Source organism: Crocuta crocuta, unplaced genomic scaffold (genome assembly GCF_008692635.1).
Source record: "Crocuta crocuta isolate KB4526 unplaced genomic scaffold, BGI_CrCroc_1.0 scaffold80, whole genome shotgun sequence".
Lineage (NCBI taxonomy): Eukaryota > Metazoa > Chordata > Mammalia > Carnivora > Hyaenidae > Crocuta > Crocuta crocuta.
Genome location: NW_027527559.1, coordinates 194,106 through 209,384, shown reverse-complemented (window position 1 = coordinate 209,384; position 15,279 = coordinate 194,106). Strand labels below are relative to the sequence as shown.

At 38.7% G+C, this 15,279-nt stretch overlaps 1 protein-coding gene across 3 annotated transcripts in view; it reads left to right on the top strand.

Moving 5' to 3' along the window:
- Window positions 1-15,279, top strand: part of GRIA4 (glutamate ionotropic receptor AMPA type subunit 4) — a 378,264-nt gene that overhangs the window by 281,499 nt on the left and 81,486 nt on the right. For all 3 annotated transcript variants that reach the window (XM_077769614.1, XM_077769622.1, XM_077769631.1), the window contains exon 5: window positions 9,787-9,840. In XM_077769614.1, coding sequence (XP_077625740.1) covers window positions 9,787-9,840 — 54 coding nt within the window. The remainder of the gene's footprint in view (window positions 1-9,786; window positions 9,841-15,279) is intronic.

Below are 15,279 nucleotides of genomic sequence, written 5' to 3'. Positions count from 1 at the left end.
GAAGGACTGGAAACAGTGTGTGTGGAGGGAACAGCAGGTGCAAGGAAATGAGAAGACAGGTTCCAGAGGGCTTCACGGTCTCTACTAAGTAGTTTTCTATTCCTCATAGCCTCTCGGTGTCACTGGGTGTTTTTAGATGTGATCTGACCGATCCGCGTTTTAGAATGATAATTCTCATGACGACACAGAGAATGGGCTGAAAGGGGAACAGACTGGTGATCAAGTGAGCAGTGGTGCTTAATCTTTACTTTTTATACCTCATGTATACAAGTAGTTAACTTCATTTATTTGACATCTATATATCACATATTTACTGAGTGCTTGTCAGAGGCCAGGCAATGTCCTAGGCCCCCTGACAGTCCCTGCCTCGTGAGGGAGCCACACAGTCAACAAGTAAATATGTGATGCCAAGTAGTGATAATGAGAAATTCTTAAACGTATTGACTAATGTCTACTTTGCCAAGCACCATGATATGAACTTAATTTAGGGATTCATAGTCACCATTACTTCGGTTAAGATTCTAAGAAGTTTAACTGATCAAGGTTTGAAGAAAAAAGAGAATTTCCTTTGGTAAATTTAACAGTATCATTAGTTATGGATAATAGTCTTCATGGGAATAAAATACCTACACAGTGAGCTTGCCACACAGATACAGCATACAGACACCAAATAGGAGAATATCATTTATTAGGGAAGGACATGTTTTTCCTGCCTTTTTTCTCTTAGTTATGACCTTTCATTTGCCAGGGTTTTCTTTTTTTTTTTTTTTAATAAATAGCTTCAGAGTCAGTCACTTGAACAAATGTCCAGAGTTTACATAGAAAAGTTTGTGTTAATGAATATCAGGCCTCTGCTTACATCTTTGTCTGCGCTCTGAATCCGCTTCATAGGAACCTGATTTTCCAGCAACAAACTGTCAAAAGTCCAACAAAACTAGTAAGTTCGACTACAAGGGTAGCATTCTCCTGAAATAAAAGTAAAGAGAGCAGCTCTGGGGTCATATGTCTTCTATATTTAACTAATCACCATTTACCATCTGTTGAGTAGAATTACAAATGTGCACATTTTAGAACTCATGACTAACAAGGTACCAGCTGGCATTACTACATAGTGGAGGCGCTACTACAAAAATTATGGACAGAATATATCTTGAATATGCCTCAAATGGTTCCGTTGACTTTTTATTGTGGGTAAAGATGATCAGCACAGAAGACAAATAAGAAAATGCCACTAAAGCCTCAAGTCAGAAATGTATGTGACAGTTAAGGAAAGCAATGAGTAGAGAGTAAAGCTGTAGGAAGGATGTCCTTATACAACCTTTTAAAACTGTTCTACAGAACTGCGTGCTCTATCTGGCTCTTGGGATTTGGGTGAACATTAGCATATTAAAGTCTCTAAAAACTCCTAAAGCAAAGCAACCTCAAACCTTATTTAACCCTGCAAGAGTGGCCACAGAATTTCTCTCTCTCTGTCCCTCATTCCTCCCTCCCTCCCTGCAGTCACCTCTTTGCATTTTATTTGCCTAGAAAATACAGGAAAATAAAACGTTTCCAAGAAAATAAGGGAAGTTTTGAATTAAGAAAAATGAGAGAGGGAAGAATGTTCAAGTGACAATATTTCAAATCAAAATGATAACGAAAAGAAATATAAAATCAGGGGGTTAGTGGTAGGAACATGGTATGTTAACAGGAGCCCCCCCACCTCCCCCCAACAGTGGCTCATTACACTTCCCTACCCTGGAAAGTCACAGCATCAGAGACTCTCAGGCTGGCTGGACCTTAGAGGTCATCCATCCCATAAACAACACCTTCCCAGGGTGCTTATGCAAGCCATGTTTGAACATACTTATAATTCAAATATTCCCTCATAATTATCTATCCATTTGAAACCTAGGTGACAATATGTGATATTTGAAGACATATTTTTCCCATCACCACCAACCCCACCAGCCCCCTTAAGTTTTCTTTATAACCCATGAATAGATATTTATTCAGTGATGACATGTCCAATTAGGGACATCTCACGAAATGAAATATTATTTTATTTTAGAGAGAGAGAACATGCACATGAGTAGGGAGAGGGGCAGAGGGAGAGAGAGAATCTCAAGCAGACTCCACACTTAGCATAGAGCCCAACCCAGGGCTCAGTCCCACAACCCTGGGATCATGACCTGAGCTGAAATCAAGAGCCATACACTCAATCAACTGAGCCACCCAGGCACCCCAAGAAAAAAGATATTCTGATTAATATATATAATATATATTATACAGTAGTACTCTATTACTACCATGTTATGGGGTTTCTAATTTCAAAGAGAGCACCATAAAATGTATTTTAAACTGCACTGTAAAAAAAAACTCTACAGAACATAATTGAACCTTTAATGATCACTTTGAGCTTGTCACATATATAGAATTATCTACTGGATTGAGTTGCACTTAGATTAAAGTTAGGCTATATACCTGAACTGTCATCTTAAATATATACCTGATAAAGTACAAGCTAAACAAAACTGAATCGAAGTTATTGAAGCTTTTTTTTGCTATTAGCTTTATTATGGATAGATGAAGAATTTGCCAACCTAAACTTAGATATGTGAAGTTTCACCTGATAGCTCTCCATCTGCGTGGCCCTATCCCAGACTGCTGCAAAATGGGATTAGGGAAACCTTGCATATGTGATGCAATTCAAATAACCAGTATTTCCACACGGGGTTATTTGAAGAAAAGGAATTGGGTTTTTAGTTTCCTTATGAGAAAGCTGGTTTTTCTCATCAACAGGCTTAGCATTTGTCCACTAATGTGATACAGAAGGGTACTGTCATAAACGTCTGTTATATATTTTCTTCTTAGGAAAGATGTATAAAAATTGGCCCCCAAATAAGTCTTTTTTCTGATTGCTGTGGCCTAAGGAAGGCAACAGGGTATAGTAAACAGGAAAAAATAAAAGGACAAAATAGTAGTCAAAAGCTCCAGGCTGGAGTCCCAGCTCATTCACTTAATGACTGTACTTATTTAATGTGTTTGTTCATGAAAGCAAAGGATGACCCCCTCCACCTACATCTCATTAGAATTAATTTTATATTGCCTCTTACAGAATATCTCTTTAATGAAAGAGCATGGTGCTCACTGGTTCTTTCAGGACATGGTGTGCGTTTCACATCCGTAATCACAAATTCCTTCTGTGCCTTTCTGCAAATATTTCCAATCACTGAATTAAAATGCTGTTAAACAGAATGGATCTCTGCTAAGAGGTGGCCATTGTTAGCATGAGAATCATAATATTATTCAAGCTCTGTGGGTGTAGAATTTTGGAGCTACTGTCATAGTCAGAGAGAAGGATACATTCTACGCTGTGCTTTTCTGTAGCTATTGGCAGTTACCACGCTGGGGTGAGGTGTGGAGCAGAAACCAAACACCTGCATTTTAGTGCTTTGTTTTCACTCATAGTTCTACGACTCCATTCAGATCCGACCCCCATAGTGCCCTCAGCGGGGAGAGGTGTATAAAAAGTGATCTACAGTCTTTGTTCTGGAAGGATGAAACTGAAGGATTTTTTTTTTTTTAACATTTGGAATACAAAGAAAAAAACAATAGCAAACTAAGAATGAATGTCCTTAAAGTATATAAGACAGTATGAAGGGGAAAGTCATGTATCAGGAATGAAAAGGATTTATTAAAGATAGTGATCCATTCCTGTTTCTCTATATAAAAGAATAAACCTTTTTTTTTGTCGTTGTTAGCTACCCAAATTTAGATATCTAAGTAAAATCATGGTATTTCATGCACCTTGAGTCTTTGATTATACATAGAGATTAGGGACTCAGAATATAACATAGATGTTTTACACTACAGAGATGAAAGTTTAGGACAGTTACCCAACAAAAGTGTTTCTTACCACTATCACATTGGTGATTTTTTTTTTTTTTAATTTGGAGACTGTCTTAGTTTGGTTTCCCCAGAAGCAGATCTTGAGGCAAGGATTTATGTGTAATCAGTTGGTTTGGGAGTTGAAGAACACACTGGAAAGGCAGTGGAGAAATGCAGTCAATTAAAGGCACATTTTTCGAGAAAATTACCATGTGGGTGACCAAGGCTTAATCTCATTTGATATTAATGTAAATTACTGGAGGATTATTGTAAATGTCACTTGAAATTAGTGTAAATAGAACACACATGTCAGAATCATCTCTCTGGTGAGGACGCTGGAATATTGATGCGCCAGCTCCTGTAGGTCATTGTGTGAGGGCCACTGGGGAGGGGACATTAACTCCCTGGCACCTCTTACCTCACTGCCTAGCCCTCCCCACCATGAGCAAAGTGGGCTCCAGGGGTCAGAGAAGACCCTGAAGCCCAGGAAATTCAGGTGCTTGTAGTTACAGCAATGTGCCCTGACTTGCTGAGGGGAAAAGCACTGGTGCGCTGTCAGTAGTGTCTGTGACAATCACTAGCAATACAGACACACAGCTTTAAGCCTGAGAAGGACTCTCCCCCAACATCTCTTAATGGAAGGCAGTTGGCCTCTGCTAGGCGCCTCCCCTGAGAGATCACTGTTTTGAGAGGCAGCCATCCCTTTATGGGCAACTCTCTTTCACTCCTTCTTCCCTAAAAATGAGTGTGTCCTAATTAGAAACCTCTATAATTTCTAACATCTTCAAGTGTACAAGGAAAAAATCCAGGTGTGTGTGTGCGCGTGCGCATGCATATGTGCGCAGGCATGTCCTGATGAGAACTCTCATTCTCTGTCCTCTCTCTAAATCTCTTCTCACACTAAATAGCCTTAGTTCCTTTTGTTCTGGGGTTCTTTATGTTCCTCCTCGCTGTCTGTGAAACGCATCCCCAGAAGTAAAGGTCCTGCTGTAACTGAACTCCACAGTTTGTTGGCAGAAGCCCCCGGCCTTACGTTTTTCTTTTCGTGAAACTGAGATAAACCAGCTAAACAAACTGAACAAAGGAAAGTGTTTGTTTTTGTCTATAATAGGGTATCTTGAAGCACCCTGAAAGTCAACATTCAGGAGATACCTGGGGGGTTGGGATTTCTACAGAGACCAAAGACTAGTGATGACTACCCTTGTTACAGTAAGGCTCCAACACTGACAAGGCATTGTGTCCCCTACACCACCAGGTAGGCTGGAGTTTTCCAGAACACGATAACAGCTGGGAGAGAAATTTCCAGCTGACTTATTAAATCAGAATAAAAGGAAAACCAAAATCATTCGTACTGGGGTGCGCCGTTGCAGGTCTCTAACCTGAAGACAGTGTTCAACAGTCATGGTGGCTTCGTAGTAACAGCTGGAGGTAATACGCAGCAGCTATAACTAGAGAGACCCCGGATGCTTTATAAACAATCGATACAGAAAGGACTCACATAGGATTGGATTGTGGGCTAAAGGCCAAACTCTCACCATTTACAAGTTTCAAATTGATCTTAATATACTAGTGTTTGTGGCATTTATAGGCTAGCTTCTTTATTCATCCACTCAAGCAATATTTATTTAACATCTATTCTGTCTCTAAAATCACCTAGTTCTCCCAAACAAATGATCCCCCTTCTTCAAATCCATGGCACAGTCCTTTACTCTGCTCAGTATTTCAGTCATTTCTGTTTGAGGCTTATTGCCTTAGGAGATTAATTAAACACCCTTGAAACAGCTTCACCGACTTACTTATCTTTATAAGCCTTGAATCTCCTTACCCTAGACCTATACATAGGACAGATTTATTGAACTAAATTTATTTAAAGGTGGAGTCAGGGTGCTTTGGTGGCTCAGCTGATTGAGCATCTGACTTCAGCTCAGGTCATGATCTCATGGTTCATGAGTTCAAGCCCCACGTCAGGCTCAGCGCTGACAGCTCGGAGCCTGGAGCTGCTTCAGATTCTGTATATCCCTCTCTCTCTGCCTCTCCCCTGCTCATGCTGGCGCTCTCTCTCTCTCTGTCTCTCTCTCTCTCTCAAAAATAAATAAATAATAAACATTTAAAAATTTAGAAAAAAATAAAAGTGGAATCGAGGTGAAAAAGAATCCTGGATTCATCCTTCCCTAATTTTAATCAATGAATAAAGACTTAGAAGTCACAGTCATAAGGATTATGTCTTAAGTTGTTAACAAAACAGCTTGGTGAGTGCATCTGGCATTTACCTCATTAAATATACATCGGCCTGGTTTTTTAACTGAATCTTTCGACCAGCACCATAGATGTTTCTCAGCAACTGTTTCTTTCCTAAAAACCAAACAAGAGAAAGTAATCAAAGAAATCATTCGGTGCCTTTTCTGAAGCATTTTATTCTTGTAAAGGTGGTTTCCTCTCAAAGCGTATAATCATTGTAACTTGCACATTCTTCCTAACTCATTCTTTAGAACTCTGAACAAATACTTGATCATTATTCTTGGTCCATTTATCATTCTCTGTGTCTTTTAAGAAGGTAATAGAGATGCACAGACTTTACGCCTACAGTTTTCTGTCTTATTGAACGGCTATAATTAATTGCCATGGCCAAGTCTTCATCATAGACGTTGGTTTCCCATAACAAGTAGGCCAAATACCCTTGTGTGAAGGTTGTGCTGTTAGATATTCATTATCTTTCACCTCACACTGTTTATTTTTCTTCTTTATAAGGAATAATATCAGAAATACTGGGGTACCTGGGTGGCTCAGTCAGTCAAGCATCCTACTTTAGCTCAGGTCACCAACAGTTTGTGGGTTTGAGCCCTGCGTCGGGCTCTGTGCTGACAGCTAGCTCAGAGCCTGGAGCCTGTCTTCAGATTCTGTGTCTCCCTCTGTCTCTGACCCTCCCCTGCTCATGCTGTCTCTATCTCTCTCTCAAAAATAAATAAAACGTTAAAGAAAAATTTAAAAAAAAAAATACAGAGACACAGGTGTAGTCTGCATGCAAAGTAAAGTCATGCAGATTTGTTATTTTGTTTTGTTTCTACACAATATAGTCTTCACTTTGGTTGAGATGATGATAGCTATGTGAACCATGTCTATGACACTAGTGGTTTTACACAGACATAAAAAATTTTTTACAAACCTAAGCAAACGAAACCTTAAGTGCAGGACACTTCACTATAGAGTAATGGAGTATACGTTGGACTTGTTTTCACACAGAAACTTCCATTTAGTGTTGGATGCTTGGCAGAGGACTGATATCTGGCCTTAACCCCTGGCCACCCTCAGTCAGGGTGGTGAGTGTTCAAAGACAGTGAGGCGCTCACATTTGTTTTTCCCCAGCCAGGATCTGGCTCAGCAAAAATGGCATTCTCTGTCGCGTACCCAGCCAGGGAAGTCAATCCTCAGATCAGTGCTCCCCGAGACCCCTGGCTCCCAGAACGTCGACGCATATCATGCTCTGCAAGGCCTCTTCTGCCAGGATTTTTGTCACTTTCACTTGTTTGTGGTTTCTAAAGGTCCTCGTTCCTTGAAAACGCATTAGATAAGTTTTAATTTCTTACAGCTCTTTGCTAGGTGATCTAGAACTGACAGTCATTTCCTCACAGAGACTCCTAGTGCAGAATTTCCTCATCTTTTTAACATGTGCAAGTGTTTTAACTCTCAAAAATGATTTTAGAGGAAAGCAGAGGTTACTGACTGCAGCCCCAGAGAAACCCCGAACCAAGAGCAGTGAGAGGAGAGGCAGGATGAGCATGGGGCTTAAAGAGAGTGCAAAATTGCCTGCATGCCACGCCAGAGAAAAGGGACAGTGAGTCAGCAAGAGATTAATAAGGAATTGTCTTGTGGCAACATCCCTCTGGGGTCAAATAGCAGAAAGGTCTGGCCGACTCAATTATAGACTATGCAGTTTCCTAACTGAGTCCCAGCTGTCCAGTGTTCCTAGACAATTGTCCTTTCTACAAACTGTACCTGAGATTCCCAGAGAAAAAGAGGGCCCCTGCCTCCCCGGCCTCTGCTAAATCACTCGGGTTTGGGTCACCCAATATGGTGACTAATTAAGTGGTTTCTTTACTGAACTTTCTTTATCATCCCATCTCTGTATTGCTTGTCCTCATCTGTGCGGTGAAATTGTCACAGGATATTCAGTTAGATAAACTGGGGACTAGATAAACCGGGCAATATAAAACTTCATGTAAAACATTGCAGATGCAGAGTTGAGCTTCCTGGAAAGCGAAGAAATGTCTCCAGGAGCCAATAACATAAGAGAGCTGCACCCAAGGAAGTTGCCAGATTGGGCACCTGACTGACTGGGGGTCTCATGCTCACCCAGGAACAGGGACTTTGAGCTCAGCCAAGGCAATAAGTTAGATCTCAATCCCATTTAAAGCCACGTTCTTGAAGAAGGACACTCCAAAAAGAGGAGCAGGAAAAAAATCTGCTTCCTGCACGGAGAGTCAGCCGAGTGTTTTCTGCCTGGGCCTGGGCTCAGTGTGGTGAGGGAGATGCCTTCTGTGAGAACTGGGCATCACAACCTTCTAGAGGCAGATCCTCGTTTGCATTTGAATTTATACCACATGCTGAGATCTGGGAATCAGTGACATCAACACCACAGTATCTGTTAGAACAAACAGATGTTCGAAGGGATGCTTGAAGGGATACCGGTAGAGAATTTCCCAAAATTTATGAAGGGAAATCCTCATACTTTGAACACAGAACATATCCTGTACAATATAAACAAATATTTAAAAGTAAAAAATCCAAAGTGCATTGTAGTGAAACTGCAGAACCATAAAAACAGAGAAGTTTTTGGCTGTAACCATAAGGGAGGGGGCGTGAGCAGAGACGCTGTCTCACCAACAGCCCTGTTCACAACCCTTGTTTTTAAAGGGTTTTCCTTCATTTCATACACAAGTCACTAATTTACAAAGAACTACTTTTAGAGGATGTGAAAACGCCAAATGCAACTTGATTTTTTCTTTTATGATGAAAGTACATGAAAATCATGTATTGTGTTTTCACCTTTGAGGAACCAGTGAGGTTCCAGTGCTGCCCATCAGTGCTTGTCGTTAGATTTTCTCTCATTGAAGGAATTTTCAGTTTTATAGAAAATAAGAGTTGCAATTTCTAATGCAATTTTATTTCTGGATTAGAAATTTGTGAGTTTCAAAAAAAAAAAAGAAATTTCTGAGTTTGTAATTTCCAAAACATTTCTGAAAATATTCTCAGGGGGGAAAAAAATGAATCTAGCAGAGAGAAAAAGTCTCTTGATGTTTTATCTTTATTCTTTTTATTATAATAAAATAATACTCTATCCATATGCAGGGGGGATTAACTAAGTATTCTGTAGTATCACAGGTGTCTACACACAGAGATTGTGCCTTAGAAAAACCTTGCTTCCTGCTCAGCAAAAAATCCAGTCTACTCATAGAAAATCATTCTTAACTACTGAAGACACTAACAGCCTACCATGTATTTCTATAAATTATCAACAAATTAAGGATGCCTACAGTCTTTGGACCAAAATATTTTAAGTTTCTTATGTTAGTGTATATTCCTTTATAGAAATATTCATATAAACTATCGGTTTGTTTTATAACCATGTCATCCTCTTTGAGGGAATCATAGCATAGTAGTTCCATGAACAAGAACAAGGCATGGTGAATGAAGGGTCATTTATACAGCACGACTGAAATTAGAGGGTTTTTTGTTTTTACTTTAATCACACTTAACTTTTAAGGTGGCTTATGAACTCCTTCTATTATAAGGAAAACTGTAACATTTTCTCATCACGTTTCCACATGGAATTATGCTACAATAGTTAAAAATCTGTTTTTAAAAATATCATTCAGTAAAGTTAAACTGGTTTTCTCTTATTTCCTTCTGTCTTCACAGATTGTGAGTGTTGGGAAGCATGTTAAGGGTTACCATTACATCATTGCAAACTTGGTAAGAACTCATTTTCCTGTTTTTCGTAAGAATTGCTCAAGTGTTCTAAATTAACTGTGCTTTAAAGTAACACTTCAGTAAATGAATAAACTACATTACTTACTAATACGCTTGTAACACCTAGGATAATATTTTTATTACAGTGGTCATTTATAATGTGCAATTCAATATATTTTGGTGCAGACTAGCTTGACATCTGCCAGAACAGCCCTAAAAATAATGATAATGTTTGCTTTACTGTGATATCACTTGGCAAATTAAATAATGGTCTTTCCTCTGTATAAATGATAAATGTACCTATGGATCAAGATTGCCAGTACTTGGGCTCTCACAAGGATGATCAAACTGCTGACCTGTACTTATCCTCTGATTTGAAGAAAAAGCAAGATTGAAATGGCTATTATATAAGGAATGTCAGTTTTTCATATATATAGAAGGTTACTGAATAAGATACATACATCAGTATAAAACCCTGAAAGGCCTAAGGCAACTCCTTTTAGATTCCTTGGCAAGGCTTGCCGAGTATTTCTTGTTAACTGCAGCAGAGAAGGAGAGCGAGCTATATGGAGGGCCAGTCTCCCTGCTTCATTAAAGTGCCATCTCCCCCACGGGCTCGATCTCAAAACTAGTTTATTTTAGAGAAGTTAAGAATGTTTTCTCCTTTTTCTCTTGTCCACCATATATTTCTTCGGTGAGGACTTTTGCTTCAAAACGGAGAAGAACCAAAGGCTCCAAAAAAGATTCACACTTATCCATTCTCTTCATTTAGTGAGTGCGCCGTCACACTTAGAGACAGGAATTTTCAGTCTGTAGTGAACTGGATTTCACTATGGAGTAGAGGTATTAAAATGCAACAGTAGACTATAAGCTCTTACTTCATTGTGTTTCTTGAATAAAGTGTAATTTTGCTCCTTCCTAGGTTATCATGAAAATACTGAGAAATTTTGACTCATCTTTTCCATTGCTTTTAGTAGGCCCAAAGTCTGGATATTTTAATATATTTTACAAAAATATAATTCTTAATGCTAGTATATTCTTGTATTAGTCACTATAAGAGAAAAAAACTCTTATGTTTATGGAATGTGTACATTCCCTGTGACATTGTACAAGGTGATTCTAGCAAATGGAGAGTTTTGAATCTCTTCTTTATAGACTGTCATACCAGAAATGAATTGGTGACATTGACAAACCAATACAAAATGGAAAGAATGGTTATAACATCCTAATGGCTATCATAACCTGTCTTAAACATCCCTAGTAGATGGCAGCGTATTTAAGTTATGTATGTCATTACTAAGTAACAGCATATGAAGTAGAAAAAAATATTTGCTTGAAGGGCATAGAATCATCACTCTCAGTAAAAATAACAAAGCCCTTGCCGTATGTATTTGATATCATTGTAATACATGATTAATTCAGTAACTTGGGCAGATCTACATTATAAGATATTTATTATGGTTTTTACTGGCTTATTCATTTATCTCTAAATAACTATGACTTCCAAAACCAGAATGATTTTTGTTTCATTAGGCTAATCGCTGGCTATTTCCTGAGAACTACTGCATAGGATTCCCTAATATGAAGTAAATCTATTATCAAAAGATAGATTATATTAATATAGTTAATGTTGACTGAATGATTTCCCCCTAAGGTCAGGAACAGAAAAGAATGGCGCCTCATCATGTCTGTTGAACATGGTGCTAAAACTTCTAGCAAGGGATACTAGGCAAGAAAAAGAAATAAATGGCACTCAGATTAGGAAAAAAGGAGATTTTGTGAATGGAAAATCCTAAGGAATCTAATTTAAAAACTGTGAAAAGTGATAAGTAGTTTCAGCAGGGTTTCAGGATACAAGGTCAGTGTAAAAATTCTGTGTATTTCTGTACACTAGCAACACACATTCTGAGAGTAAAGTTAAGAGAAGAATTCCATTTATAACTTCCACTGACAGTTTACAATTAATGAGGAACTGCTATTTAACCAAGTCATCAGGAGTGTTTAGTTGGAGGGACCTAGATGGTGAGACAGGAAGGTCCTGAAGTCCCCTCCACCCCCAGACACACACAGAGGAGTCACCCTGAGAGAAACCCAGGCAGTTAAGAACATACACACACCAAAATGGATAAGAAATGCTGAGGCACACTCTTTCCTTAAAAACTACCCCAGCACAGTGCCATACAATCAGGATGGAATCCACGACTCCCAGCTTCTCCATGAGCAGCAAGGATTTGGACCATCCATTTAGCACCCCAGCTTTTAAGGCTGTCGGGCGACAGGCCCCCAAAACACCTGCCTCTGAAAGCCAATGGTTATACGTCCACAAGACCCAGAGGACTATAGAAAACAAAGAAACCATTCAGAATGGGCTCATGAGCATTCACTGGGATCCTCCCCACAGACCTTATCAGCACAGAGGGAGCAGGCAGAAGTAGCCGTCTCGAGTCTGTCCTTGAAATGCAGTTGACTCTCTACTTTACAGTCTGCTGCCTGAGTGCCCATATGCTAGGGTCCAGCTGCACACATCAGAGAGCCGGTAGGATTCTCCACGGAGCCCAGGGGAGCTGGTGGACATTTCTGTCGCCCTCTCCTTCTGGCTCACTCCTCCTGTAAAACCAGGACGTCATCCTATCTCTGGCATATTGTACCCGTGCCTGGTACCCTACCTTTTACTGCTGCTGCCCAAGGGATGACTGGATCTGATAGGCAACAGAGCTCATATTCACAAATCCCACAGGACTGTAGCAAATGATGAGGCAATTCTTTTTTTTAATTTTTTTTTAAGGTTTTTTTTTTTTTTTCCTAGAGAGAGAGAGAGCGTGAGCAGGGGAGGGTCAGAGAGAGAGGGAGTCACAGACTGAAACAGGCTCCAGGCTCTGAGCTGGCAGCCAGCACAGAGCCCGACGCGGGGCTCGAACCCACGAACCGCGAGATCATGACCTGAGCCGAAGTCGGACGCTTAACAGACTGAGCCTCCCAGGTGCCCCATGATGAGGCAATTCTTAACAAGTGTGTGTGAAAGTACTAACCCAGGCCATGCCCCCCAGGGCTCAATGTAGAGGTACCTGGCAAGTTGCACATTTCCTAGTCTTTCCTTAAAATGGGTTTGACCGTATATTTCACAGGCTGCTGTCTGAGAGTCAGTCTTCCAATCAGCCTGCATCTAGGTGCTGACTGTGATTCTTTCCTTTGGANCCACTTAAAAAAAAAAAAAAAAACAAAAAACTGTTAGAACAATGACATCAGTTTAAGAGACAAGCAACAGTCCAGTCCAGGCCGATTTGATGAGGCTCAATTCCTATACGGGACCAGTGTGCCAAGACTGGCAGATGTGTCTGTCTTATTTAATGTGCAGAAACCAATCGGCACAAAGAATCCAGAAAAATGAAGAAACAGGGAAATAACGTTCCAAACAAAAGAACAAAATAAACCTCCAGAAACAAATAATGAAATGGAAATAAGTGATTTATGCAACAGAGTAACTCTACTATAAAGGTTAAAAAAACAAAAAATATTAATAATTATAACTACAATAATTTCTGAATATATACACAGTATAAAAAGATGTAAATTGTGACATCAAAAACACCAAATGTGGGATGAAATGTGTAGAATTGTAGAGCTTTTGTATCCATTCAAAGTTGAATTGTTACCAGCTTAAAATAGATTGTTACAGATATAAGATGTTTTGTCTAAGCCTTATGGTAACCACAAAGCAAAAACTTCTCATAGAAACACAAAACATGAAGAGAAAGGAGTCAAAACATTCCACTACAGAAAATCATCAGATCATAGCAGAAGAAAGGAAGAAAGGAACTACAAATCAGTTAGAAAACAATAAAACGTCAGTAGTAAGTATATTTCTACCAACATTTATTTAAATGTAAAAGGGCTAAATTCTCCAATCCAAAGATATACAGTGACTAAATGAAAAAAGGTTCTTAAAAAAGAAGGAAAGAAAGAAAAGACCCAATTCTGTCCTGCCTACAGGGACTCAATTCAGTTGTAAGGATACACACAGACCAGAAGTGAAAGAATAGAAAAAAGAGACCATGCAGATGGAACCTGAGGACAGAAGGAGTAGCTGTAGTTACATCAGACAAAATTGGCTGTAATACAGAAACTATAACAAGAGACAATCAATGTCATTTATATTGATAAAGAAGTCAATCCATCAATAAAATATAACATTTGTAAATATTTATGCACCCAACATGAGAGTAACTGCACATATAAAGCAAATATTAATAGATCTGAAAAGAGAAATAGACAGCAACACAAAAATGGTAGGGAACTTTAATACCCCATTTTTAGTAATGGCTAGATCCTTAAGGCAGAATATCAGTAAGCGGGACTTGGACTTAAACTACGTGTTGGACTACATGGACCTAACAGACATATACAGAATTTTCTATTTAACAGAAGCAGAATATACATTTTCAAGCACACATGACACATTATGCACAATAGGTCATTTGTCATGCCACAAAACAAATAATCAATTTACAGCACTGAAATAATATCAGGCATCCTTTCTGACCACATAGATATGAAACTAGATATCAGTTACCCGAAGAAAATTCAAAAATCTACAAATATATGGACATTAACCAAATGCACCTGAATAACCAATGGCTTAAATAAAAAATTAAAAGAGAAATTAAAAACATACCTTGAGACAAGTGAAAATGGAAACATAACAGACTAGAACATGTGAGGTGCACCAAAAGCAGTTCTGAGAAGGAAGTTGGTAGTGACAAATGCCTACATTAAGACAGAAGGTATCAAATAAACAAATCTAACTCTATACCTCAACGAACTAGAAAAAGAAGAGCAAAGTAAGCTCAAAGTTAGTAGAAGAAAGGAAATAGCAGAGGTCAGAGTGAAAGTAAATGAAATAGAGACTAAAAAGACAATCGACCAATGAAACTAAGAGCTAATTTTATGAAAATATAAACAAAATTGAGAAATCTTTAGCTAGACTAAGAAAAAAGAAAGAAGACTTAGATAAACGTTAAGATGTATTGCAATTCATCTGACACAAATACTAAAGATCATAAGATAGTACTACAAACAATTATACACCAGCATTAAAGGAACACTAGAAGAACCAGATAAATTCCCAGAAGCTTACAACCTATCACGTAATACAATGAAAAGGAAAATCTAAACTGCCCAATAACAAGTGAAGAGTTTGAATTAATAATAAAAATAGTCCCATCAGAACAGTCCTGGACCAGACGACTTCATGGGTAAATGCTACCAACATCTAAAGAAGAATTAATAACAATCCTTTTGAAATTATTGGAGTAAATAGAAGAGGAAGGACCACTTCCAAACTCATTTTAAAAAGCCACTGTTACACTGATAGGGCAGTCAGTCAAGGATACTACCAAAAAAAAAAAAAAAAAAAAAAAAAAAATACACTTTTATTTCCAGTGA